Genomic DNA, 13,087 nt, shown 5'->3' on the forward strand with positions numbered 1-13,087 from the left:
GGCGGCGGCGGCGCGCGCGTGGGAGGTGAGCCTATCCTCTCATGTGCGCCATTTGAACAAGAGTTAGAGTGAGTACATATATATACTCCTCATCTCTTCCAGTTCTCCCCGATGTGGGACTTTCTCTACTTCCTTCATTAATCATCATGCCTCAAAGGCTTATTAGATGATTGGCCCAATGGCCCATTTCGTTTTCACATATAACCAATAGAATATTGGTCCAACAATCCCCCACATGAATAGAAATGACTCTAAACATATGTAGACTAAATGCAGACTCGATAGACTCTAAAAAACTATACTTATTCTAATCCTGACTAGACTAGACAGACTTATCAAGAGTGTTTGCGAAAAATTCACTGTGTTTGAGTTGGTGGCGTTTTTAAGCCTTGAACCACTCATAGTTAATATCTGTCGGGTTTACTTTACCAGAAGGTGAACATGATGTCTTGAACCAACCGGTGTTTTATGTAAACCGAGACAACATGCATAACGCAGCTTCATTTTCTCGTAGAACTTAGTTCTCTATTGTGTTCATTGTGGCCCTGAACTATTCCTGGTTTTCATGAGTGAACTTAGAGAATATAGCCTTGCATTCATTCTCCTAAAAACGGCCCCATTTCACACTCATTAGGTGATTGACCATGAGAAGTATTAATTAATACTCCGCTCAGAAGCTATGGCATCATTAAAAGCTTATGCTTATCCTTTACACATTCGTTAGCACTTTTATCATCTTAGGAGCTGGGAAGAGACTTCTTTGTCTCAAGTGCTTTGATTAGATTCTGTTTGATTTTGTTTTCCCTTTGAACCTACGTCTTGGGATCTCCAGTCATGATAGATAGGGTTGCAGTCAAGCATCCTCATTCGTTATAGGCTTTAAACCCATTCCTTTTGATGATTTAACAACTACATCTCGTGGCAAACCTTTAGTAAATGGATCCGCTAGGTTGTCAGCCGATTTGATGTAGTCTATTGTGATTACACCAGTTGAGATAAGTTGTCTAATGGTTTTATGTCGTCTTCTGATGTGACGAGATTTACCATTGTAGAGATTATTCTCAGCCCGAGCTATAGCTGATTGACTATCACAATGTATGCGTATAGCTGGCACAGGTTTCTCCCACATAGGAATATCTTCCAAAAAATTTCTAAGCCATTCAGCTTCTTCTGCTGCTTTGTCTAAGGCTATGAACTCAGATTCCATGGTTGATCTGGCTAACACTGTTTGTTTGGTAGATTTCCATGATATTGCTGCTCCTCCTAGTGTAAAGACATATCCACTCGTGGATTTTGAGTTTTTAGAATCTGATATCCAGTTAGCATCACTGTATCCTTCTAAAACTGCTGGTTCTTTACCATAGTGAAGCCCAAAATCTTTGGTGTAGCGCAAGTAATTGAGTACCCTCGTTATAGCTTTCCAGTGTGTATGACCTGGATTACTTGTATATCGACTAAGTACGTTTACTGCATGCGCTAGATCTGGTCTAGTACAATTTGTCAAGTACATGAGACTTCCGATCACACGTGCGTACTCGTTTTGTGAAACCGCTTCACCTGAATTCTTTGTCAAGTGCATTTGGGGATCTAATGGAGTTTTTGCCGTACTATTAGAGTAATTTTTAAATCTCTCTAATATTGTTTGAGCATAATGAGATTGGGTTAAGATAATTCCGTTTGAATTTCTTGTGACTTTAACCCCGAGAATTACATCTACTAATCCCAAGTCTTTCATCTCAAATGTCCCTTTGAGCATGTTCTTTGTTTGATTGATAATGTTTTATTGCTTCCAATAATGAGCATATCATCTACATATAGACATAGCAAAACATACGCATTTTTGGTAGTTTTGTAGTATATGCATTTGTCACATTCATTTATTTTGAAACCATTTGACATCATTGTATTGTCAAATTTTTCGTGCCATTGTTTAGGAGCTTGTTTAAGCCCATAAAGTGACTTTACAAGTCGACATACTTTGTCTTCTTGTCCGGGAATGACAAAACCTTCAGGTTGTTTCATGTAAATTTCCTCTTCTAAATCACAATTTAGAAAAGCAGTTTTTACATCCATTTGATGGATTTCTAGGTCTCTTAAGGCTGCGATTGCTATCATCAGTCTTATTGATGTTATTCTCGTCACTGGAGAATATGTATCAAAATAGTCAAGGCCTTCCTTTTGTCGGAATCCTTGAACTACAAGCCTAGACTTGTATTTTCCACCAGGTTTGCGTGTCATTATCCATTTATTTTCTAATGCTTTGCAGCCAGGTGGTAAATCCGTTATGTAATACGTATAATTTTGCATAATCGAATCTAATTCACTCCTGACAGCTTCGTTCCAAAATGGAGCTTCTGGTGAAGCCATGGCTTCTGCCAAAGTTTTTGGAGCATTTTCTACTAAAAATGCCATTAGAAAATCTTCTCCAAAAGATTTTTCCTTTCGAACTCTTTTGCTTCTTCGAGGTTTATCTTTTTCTTCATTTTCTGAAATATCATTTATAGAAATCTCGACGTTTGTCTCAGTTTCTGAGTTCTTGTCATTGTCTCTTTCTTCTCGAGTTCGTTTTGAACCCTGTTTTTCCTTATATGGAAAAATATTTTCGAAGAAAGATGTATTTCTTGATTCCATGGCTGTATTTTCATGAATATCTGATATTTCAGATTTATGTACCAGAAATCGATAAGCATTACTATTATGTGCATATCCGATGAAGATGCAATCCACTGTTTTAGGTCCAATAGTGACCTTCTTTGGTGGCGGTACCACAACTTTTGCCAGGCACCCCCACACTTTGAGGTATTTATACGAAGGTAAATTACCTTTCCATAATTCATATGGAGTTTTACCAGTTATTTTGTGTGGAATTTTGTTGAGGATATAATTAGTGGTAAGCAACGCTTCCTCCCACATGTTCTGGGGTAACCCAGATTCCTGCAATATAGCATTCATCATCTCTTTTAGAGTTCGATTTTTTCGTTCAGCAACTCCATTAGATTCTGGTGAGTAAGGAGCTGTAGTTTGATGGATTATTCCATGTTCTTTACAGAATTCATTGAACGGACCATCATACTCGCCGCCTCTGTCGCTTCTAACTACTTTAATAGTTGTTTTAAGCTGGTTTTCAACCTCGAGTTTAAATTCTTTAAATTTTTCTAAGGTTTCATCTTTGCTATGTAATAAATAAACATAACAATATTTTGTGCAGTCATCTATGAAGGTCACAAAGTACTTTTTACCGCCTCTAGTTTGTAAGTATTTTAAATCACCTAAATCTGTGTGAATTAAATCTAAAGGTTTATTAGTTCTTTCAACACGAGGTGATGGCGTTTTTGTGAGCTTAGCTTGTACGCATACTTCACATTTTTGTTTACTTGTTTTGCATTTAGGAATTAGATTTAAATTCATTAATCTTTGTATAGACTTGTAGTTTACATGGCCTAATCTTTCATGCCATATATTAAAAGACTCAACCAAATAAGCAACTGGCTCTTTCTTATTCATTGAAACTTTTGGAGCTACAACTTTTGGAGTGACTGTCATTACATTCAACTTGACAAGTCCACCCTTAACATAACCCCTACCCAAATACATCCCATTCTTCCTAATCACGAGCTTATCCGCCTCAAAACTTGTGGCGAATCCATTCTTGCTGAGCAAGGTTCCCGAGACCAGGTTCTTCCTCATGTCAGGCACATGCTTCACATTCGTCAGAGTGACCTCATGTCCAGATGTCATCTTCAAAATCACATTGCCGCGTCCTTCAATCTTGGAGACTGCAGTGTTTCCCATCTTGAGCTTCTCCTTAGTCTTGCTTTTCTGATAGGTGCTGAACATCGCCCTATCGGTGCAAATGTGGGTGGTTGCACCAGTGTAATACCACCATTCCTTGGGGTTGTTGCTTTCAACCATGTTGGCTTCAGTCACCACAGCAACGAGATCCTCCTCAGTGAGATTTGCCTGAGCCTTCTCATCCTTGATCTTTTTGCGACACTCAACTGTTTTGTGCCCCACTTTATGGCAGTAGTGACATTTCCCCCTGAACTTCTCCACATTCGCATTCGCATTGATCTCGATGCCTTTGTTCTTGAAGTTTTTTCCAAAAGTCTTCAGGGCTGCAGCAGTTTTGGAAGGCTTGGCAGGAGAATGGGCGTGTGCCTTTCCTTTGCCTTTGTGCTCAGCCATGTTGACACTGTGCTCCTTAGCAGTGACCTTGTCAGCATTCGGTTTCTGGATTCCATCTGAAGCCTCATGATGAGCTCCTCGAGCCCCATCTTCTTCTTCTTGTGCTTCAAGTAGTTCTTGAAATCCGCATAGCTTGGAGGAAGCTTTTCAATGAAACTGAGAGTTGTGAATGTCTCGCAGATAGACATTCCTTCAGCAGCGATTTCATGGCAAATGAGCTGAAGCGCTTCCACCTGATCCATGATGGGTTTTGAATCCACCATTTTGAAGTCGTGGAATTTTGAAACCACATACTTCTGGCAGCCAGCGTCCTCACCTCTGTACTTCTTGTCCAGTGATCTCCATAGCTCTTTCGCCGTGGGGAACTCACAGTAGATACGGTACAATGGGTCAATGAGGCGACCCAAAATGTAGCCTTTGCAGATGAAGTCCGAATGCACCCATATGTCTACAGTTGCGAGACTGTGAACATCATCAATCCCGTAAGGCATAATGGGCTTATCCTCCTGGATGAACTTGTCTAGCTTCATCGTTGTCAGGAAGAACAACATCTTCTTCTGCCACGTCTTGAAGCCTTTGCCATCAAACTGGTTTGGCATCAGTCCTTGAGTGAACACACTAGGGACAGCCGGAGGAGTTTGAACTGCCACCGGACCACTTGCGGTTCCTGAAATTGAACCCGTCTGATAAAGACCAGCACCGAATAGACTACGGCGAGTGGTTTCATCAGCAGCATTTCCTGCAGGGAGGATAGTGCTTGTTGTTGCTGCAGTGGTTGACGCCGTGATGTTTCCAGCGGTTGTCACGCCAGTTGCATCAGTTGCTGCAGCGTTGAATGGAGTCTGAATGACATCCGAGATGCCAATGGGGTTGTTGTTATCGTTTGTCATTTTTCTGTAGAGAAAACATGAAAAAACGGATTAGTACTCCATTCAACAAATAACATATTATTTTAAAGAAAATAATAGTCTAAAATCGATGTTCATTTTTGGTGTTTGAACCAAATCATATCGATATAGTCTTGAGAAAACGTTTTGCAAACTCGCTTAAAAGCGTTCGCAGAAACCATTTTTATAGACTTAGAATGTTTCACAAACTCGCTTAAGAAAGCGGTCTTGAAACGATTCATTTTATAGAACGTTTTGAATATGTATCAAAAACGTTTTGCAAAAATGCTAGAAAGCAATCCGCAAATCGTAATGAAATAAAACAGAAACGTTTCGCGGAAGTGCTATAAAGCAAATCGCAAAGACGTTTTCAGAATAACACAGAAACGTTTCGCGGATAAGCGTATAGCAAATCGCAAACATCGTTATCAGATAATAATAAAACGTTTCGCGGAAGTGCTAGAAAGCAAATCGCAAACACGGTTCCAAAACCCGTTTTTATAAATCGTTTTTCAACCCGATTCGAGCTTTAGAAATAAAGCGATTTTGAGTTAAGATTGTAGAAGCCGGATAACCGGACTGACAAAAACGATAAAATAAAAGTGATGTTAAGGAAATTAAACGAATGTAAAAAACGAATACAAGAACGATAAGAAATCGTATTCGCTAAGAGACATGGAGTCGAGATATGATCTCTTTCCTTAACTCAAAATATTCGCTCCGTTAGTCGAGATACAACCATGGCAGACGAATCACGCCTCACTCGTGATCGCCCTATCGAACTATAAACTCTACGAAACACTCTCGCAATATAGACTTACGCAGAGGGATTTTTGCTGTTGGATTTCGATTTAGAAAAAGTTAAGAAATGAAGGAAGAGGAGAGACGATATTTAAAGAGCCGGAGAAGACCCACTTCCCGCAACAGCTGCTGCACGTGGGCGAGAATCTCGCGAAGATCGAGGAAAGTTGAGTTCCGAAACTTCTTCCTCAAGACTCTCTCTTATCTCGTTCTGATCCATTTCGAACAGATAAACTTCGTGTTGTTCTTAAACGAACTACATGTCGTTTATACACAAATGTCATGCTGTTTTTTAGAAATATTATGGCAAAGCGTTGAGCTTAACTTGGTCCAAAAAGAAAAAATTCTTATCGGGCCAAAGATCCTTCACCCAAGCCCGAGCCGGACGGACGGCGGCGGCGCGCGCGTGGGGCGAGCCTATCCTCTCATGTGCGCCATTTGAACAAGAGTTAGAGTGAGTACATATATATACTCCTCATCTCTTCCAGTTCTCCCCGATGTGGGACTTTCTCTACTTCCTTCATTAATCATCATGCCTCAAAGGCTTATTAGATGATTGGCCCAATGGCCCATTTCGTTTTCACATATAACCAATAGAATATTGGTCCAACATCTAATGCTTATAAGTTATAAGTTATAATCACTATGTTAACGCTTAATTGTTTACATGAACACGCACGTTCCAAATATCTATTCGCATGATCGCATCTGTAATTTGACGTCAAGGTATACTTTGATAATTACCATTATGGATTATTTGAAGAATGGCAGTATAGTAACCCAACTAACATAAGAGAACGAATCGATCTAGTGGTCAACTGACTAAAACTGAGCGAGACTAAGTGAAGGGATCATGGATGGATAAAATGCAACACTGACCACATGCATAGCTTGCAATAATTCAACAGAGACGTTAAAAGGGACTTGTATAATTTCCACAGTCATAGTCTGCCTATAAATATTAATGGGGCTTGTCTAATTTCGACGATGTAGAAACTGTAGATTAAGTTCTTATCTATAGTTTTAACTTGATTAAATATATTATTTTTGCATTTGTGTTTCTTTGTAAAAGTATTATGTTTATATTAGGAAACAACCATCTTTCGTCGTTCACATAGATACGGAGTTACCGATTTGGGTGATAGAGTCAATATGAATTTGTGAATGTCTTGTTGTAAAAAAAAGTATTATGTTTATTTTAAAAACACTATTTCAGTATCTCTATCACAAATAAATAATTAAAACTATATATGCAATCATATATAGACGAGAAATACTTTCTAATAGCAATAAATGAAGTTTTTATTCAAAATTAAAAAACTTCCAAAGTAAACGGTAAAAAATAAGTTTATACTTATACATTTGGGTTTAGTAATTAGAATTAAGGGTTTTAGTATTAAAGGGTTAGGTTTAGAGTTTAGAATGTATGATAATTTAGTGTTTTTAACTTTTTATTGATTATTAAATGCTATTTTAAGGATTTTTAATGTTGTTTTCGTGATGAAAACTAAAAAATGCTATTTATAAAATTTGTCTTATGTAGTTAAAATTACTATATATTCTAGAAACTATATGTTATAAAGGATTTGCTAAACATAATCTTTTAAATGACGTCAAAAAAAATCTTATATATTAAAACAGAAGTCACAACCTTAATTCATGTGTGATTTTTTTTAAAAAATAGACTTAATGTACATATTCCTAGAAAGTCATGTTATATTTAATATCTAATCTTATCATTTAAATTTTGGGCATATCATAAATTTTTATTGGGCTATCAATAATTGGATTTAAACAATAGATGATTCAGTGGATTTATAGATAGTATAAATTAAACAGATATAATTTAATGTTGTAATACTATACCTCTATATGCTAAATATTTAAATATTTTTCGATGTTAACTTTTAAAATTATAAAGATTTTTTTTTAAATAACCAAAATCATATTATCTAACAGTGATTAATCTTTACTACCTTAAACCAATGGAAAAAAAATTTAAACTATATATTTTATTTTAAAAATTAAAAAAAAAACTACATGTTTAATTATTTAGTCGATAATATAAATCTATGAAGCAAAAATTTCAATTTTTTTAAAACTTTGTAAATTCGTGAAATGTTACAATATATTTGAATATGACAATAAAATAATATTTTACTAATTTTTATATATATAGTTATGATTTTAATAATGAAATAATAATCTGAAAATATATATATAGAAGACCCAGTGCCGTCTTAAAAAATTTAATGACCTAAGGTGAAATATAAAATAAAGACCTTTTTATAAGTTTTTTCTCAAATTTTATTTATTCAATATTCATGAACTAAATAAAAAATTGTGGTATTCAAAGAAAAAAAATTAAAAATGAGTTTTTGTGTACAAATTAGATTTTGTTAATAGAAAAATTGAGAATGGTGTAAGTTAATTTTTTGTTCTTATTGTATTTAAATTATATTTAGTTAATCATACACTTTTTATTATAATTTCACCAACTAATTGATATTTAACAAACAAAAATAGATTTTTTTAATTAGTAAAATAACATTAAAAAAGTTTTGGACCTATGGACCCCTGGTAATTGTCCATATTGTCATAGGTTAAAGCCGGCTCGGAGAAAAAGATACAAATACATATGAAAGTTTGAAACAATCTATTCAATGAAAAATATACAGTAAACTTATTATGTTTTAAAAAATAAATAAAAACAAAAACGCGCGAGTCGAGATCTAGTAATCTCTTAAATGATTATATCTCAGTTAACGATTATATCTCAGTTAGTGTTTACAACTCAACAAGATATATGTTTGCTTGTACTTTTTTGGTAATCATATATATATATATTAATTATATATGTTTTGTTTTGCACAATCAGGTCATTTATCCTTTTAACCGCCAGTTAACCCCAGCTCTTTACAGCGGTGAAAGGCAGCACATCATACGTGTACCGTGTTCGAAAGTCCTGGATGCCTAGACTTTGGCATTTTGAAACAAACAAAAAGAGTTTGATAGAGAGGAAACTCAAAACCATTCGTTCTTCATAAAACAAAGGCCATTTAATTTGTACCTTATCCATGTGTCACTTTAGGACACAACATGTTTCTTAAAGCCTAAAGGACATATCAAGTTAATAATCGAAGTATGGATAAATAAATATTTCTTATTGGTTCTTCGTTTCAATGATCAATATTTTACATATGAAGCCAACAAAAATTGAATATTTTCGTTATCCTTCAATCTTCGGTTGTTTCTGTATTTTGGAAACGAGTCTTCCAACAATAAGCAGTTCATATCTCGGCCCATATAATAAAACAAGACAAAAAACATTCAGTTCATTATTGATGCTGCTTCGAATTCTTCTTGTATGTTCGATATCCTACCATGTCGGCCAACAGTAGTTACCCACAAAGTTACAAATACTGAAATACAGTTCTAAAATATCATTTTTAGGATCATATTGTTGTTAGTAAGATATTATGTTTAACAAACTATAACTTATTTGTATATTTTCTATCCTTGCCTTTTAAATTTTTTTTTTAAGTATAACTGATTTACTTCTACGCATATTTTCATTGTGCTAATTTTAATCATTTAGTTTTCTTATCAGCTTGAAATTTAGCTTTCATTAAAAAAAAAAGCTTTCATAGTGATAGTACTAATGATGGTGGTACCCTTACGGATAACGAATACAATAAATAGAAAAAATTTAAAATCTAAGAACAACAAAATCAAATTAGTTACATATTATGGTAACTTGGTCACCAATTTAGTCATCGTTATGTTAGTGACAAGAAATTCGCCAATTTTTTTGGTACTGCTGGAAATACTTAAAGACTAGTTCAAATTTGGTATTTTGTATTCTTTAGACCAAAATCTATTTCTCTTCTTCAGAAACAAATCAATATTTTGAATGTTTTTTAGAAAGAAATGTAAAGTAATATATATTTTCATATCAAATATCAGCCGTGGAAATATAAAAATGTCTTACATACGACCTAGACTTCTCTATACAGTCATTTGTCTTGGTCACAATCCACGTAGAAGTTAGTGATGTGCATCGTTTATTCTATTTTGTTTCTAATGCAACATCTTTAAACGAAATATTTCATGTGGTCTTGAAATATTCAAAGGAGTAACGTATATATAATGAAGCCACAGCCATATATATGTGGATCACTCGGATTTTTTAGCAAGATTCTAAATAAAAGAGAATGAGACGTGAACTAAGTATTAGTTTTTCTTTCCATAGAGAAAGAAATACGTTCTGTTTTTTCTTTGAAATACGTTATGTTTAAAACGTCAGCTTATTAACAATGATTAGTTTTAGATAAAAGCTTGATTATTTCAAATCTGATCAATGATATGTTGAAAGTTCAGCAAGAAATTGTTCGATAACGAAGGTTTGTATTTGCACATTTAACATTTTACCAAAAAAAAGGTTTGTTTTGCATGGATTTTACAAACTCTCGATTAATCATGGGCATTCGGTTTTTGGTTCCAGTTCGGTTTATCGGTTCTCTAGTTCCAGAAGTTTAAGATCCATATGGGTATTTAAAAAATTCGGTTCGGTTCCGGTTTGATTTTTCGGCTCTCGGTTCAGTTCGGATATCAAAGGTAGGAACTGACTATTAATATTCGAAATATTTTGGGATCCCATTTGCTTTTGGTTTGATTCCGGTTTTTTGGTTAATTTGGGTTTAAGAGTCTAAAATTAAGTTTTTTTAATTTTTTTAGGATTTTCGAATAAAAATTTAGATAATTTGCATATTTAAAAATTTTTGGATTAAAATAATATTATGGTAATTATCTTTTTGGGTATTTTGTTTTATAATTAATATTTTATTTCACTATTTAAAAAAAAATATACACAATATTTATAAATATATAAATTTAGGTACCCATTCAGTTTCATATCGGTTTTGGTTCTTTGGTTCTAGAGATATAAGATCTATTCGGATATTTGGTTGGATCCAAAAACAAACCAAACCTCTTTGTCGGTTCGGTTCTTCGATTCCGGATAAATGTGTCGATGCTAAATTTTTGTTTTTCCTTTTCTTTTCTATATGCTTATATACTCTACCAAAAATCATTAAGTTTTATATAATGATTTTTATTAATTAATAGTTATATAGTTAATTTATGATTTTTAAACATTAGACTTAAGTAAAGTGTCTGATTGGGAAAGTGCATGTAAAAATTGAAAAATGAAAACTACACAAATTGTTTCTTTTTTTGAATTACAGATAAAAAAAAAATTATACAACTCACACTCACGCATTACTAACTTCAGTTCAGGTTATATAACACGAAAAATACTAACACAAACTATCAATTGAAAATTTTAAAATACAGTTCTATAATATATTATACTAATTTCTAATCAAAATTTATTTCTAAAAATATGCTATTTTATATACTATAGTATTGTTATTTATATTAAAACTGAATTTATACTTCATATAAAACTTTATTATAAAATTGGTTCATTAACAACAACCGAAATATCATACTACCTCTATTTCATAATATAAGATGTTTTGTTAAAACACACAAAATTTTAAAAACTTATTTTTAAAAAATAATATTATTTATAATATAAATGTGAAATAAGTTAGCCAAAGATAAATAAGGGCAATTTTCTCAAATAACATTTTTGAAGTTTTTGTCACAAAAAATAACCCTTAAAATAACCAAAATAGCCCTATTTTTATTTTGAAAATTTTAATAATTGTTTTTTTATTTTTTTTTCTTAATTTGAAATCTAATCCCTTAATTCTACCCTAAGTCTTGATTAGTTAAACATAATGTATAAATGTATATTTATCTTTTCATAAAACCTTTTTGATCATTTTTTTAGAACTAATTTTGTAAAAATAAATTAAAAAACATTACCATAGAGAATTTCTCTATAAATAATGTGGTAAAATGTTCTTGCTCAACTAAGTTCAATAAAATTAAAGTATTTTTAAGAATATCAAACATTTTATATTTTGGAACATCGTATTTCTAAAAAATTTGCAATTCAATTTGCCTGGCATTGTTATTGCAAGGTAGACCGCATATATGACCTAAGTTCTAACTAAGATCTGTTATTAGTTTAAGTGGAAGCTCGTGTCGAATGTATGTCACTAAACCAATTATTAATTATACTAATCGATTAAACACCATGTTGTTCCGAACCCAAGGCTAGCATTCATTTCAGACACAAGTTGCTCACCAAGTCATCAAAGGCTTTTACCAAAAAAAAAAGTCATCAAAGGTTCTTGTGAAACAACATCCACCCTTTTTCCCACGTCAGAATATTCCGTACTGTACATGTGGCATCTATGTGGGTCCCGACAAGTTGAGAGGATATCCACTGCACGTCAAGTATCATTCCTTGGGTATATGCGAATATGCCATTTTCCTCTTAATAACGCTAGGCCTCTAAATTACGAAAGGACCCTTATCATAATTTCGAAATCGCTGAGGCACTGTGGCTGGGCCCCGCTGAAATTTCGTTGCAGTTTAACGAAAATGCCCTTTTTGCGTCAGTTTGTGTGACTCGAGACTTGAGAGCTCAGAGTCGTCACAGATTCACAGTTGGAGAACGGCGTGGCATGTGGCGTTTTGCACCTCTGATCACATAACATCACGATATCATCAGACATCAAATCTATAAGGTGTATTAATCTTATGCTGCATTAAACCTTACATGTTAATATCATACTATTTCTAATTAACTATTTCTAATTAACTATTCACTTAACTGCAACTGGATTACAATATTTTAGAATAAAACGATATAGAATAATTGATTCCATTAATTCTACAGGTTTTTTACCATTTGCTAAAAATAGAATATAATACTTATTTCACCAATTCTAAAATTAATTAGATAAAATACAAAAAAAACTATTCCATAATAAATTTGTTCACGAATGAATGAAATTAATTTCATTCCATTTTCTGCTATATTTCATTCTTATAATTCTATTTATTTGTGTTTCATTAATTTTATTTTAATTTACCAGTTACAGTCTTAGAGCATCTCCAAAAAAAGACTTTTTATTTTAGAGTTTGCAAAACTCTATATTTGAAGTTTCAAGGTATTTTTCTTTATAAACAAAACTTCAAATTTAACTTCAAAATTATTTGTAATTTACACTATGATATTTATATTTATCATAATTAGTATAAATCCATATAACTTTTATAACTAACTAGCATAT

At 33.2% G+C, this 13,087-nt stretch overlaps 1 protein-coding gene across 1 annotated transcript; it reads right to left on the reverse strand.

The window, feature by feature from the left end:
* Window positions 1-4,105: 4,105 nt before the first annotated feature.
* On the reverse strand, window positions 4,106-5,805 carry LOC117126281. Its single transcript, XM_033274132.1, has one exon. The coding sequence runs from the start codon at window positions 5,073-5,075 to the stop codon at window positions 4,110-4,112; it is 966 nt and encodes a 321-aa protein (XP_033130023.1). The 5' UTR covers window positions 5,076-5,805; the 3' UTR covers window positions 4,106-4,109.
* Window positions 5,806-13,087: the final 7,282 nt, after the last annotated feature.

This window comes from Brassica rapa, chromosome A06 (genome assembly GCF_000309985.2).
Source record: "Brassica rapa cultivar Chiifu-401-42 chromosome A06, CAAS_Brap_v3.01, whole genome shotgun sequence".
Taxonomy (NCBI): Eukaryota; Viridiplantae; Streptophyta; class Magnoliopsida; order Brassicales; family Brassicaceae; genus Brassica; species Brassica rapa.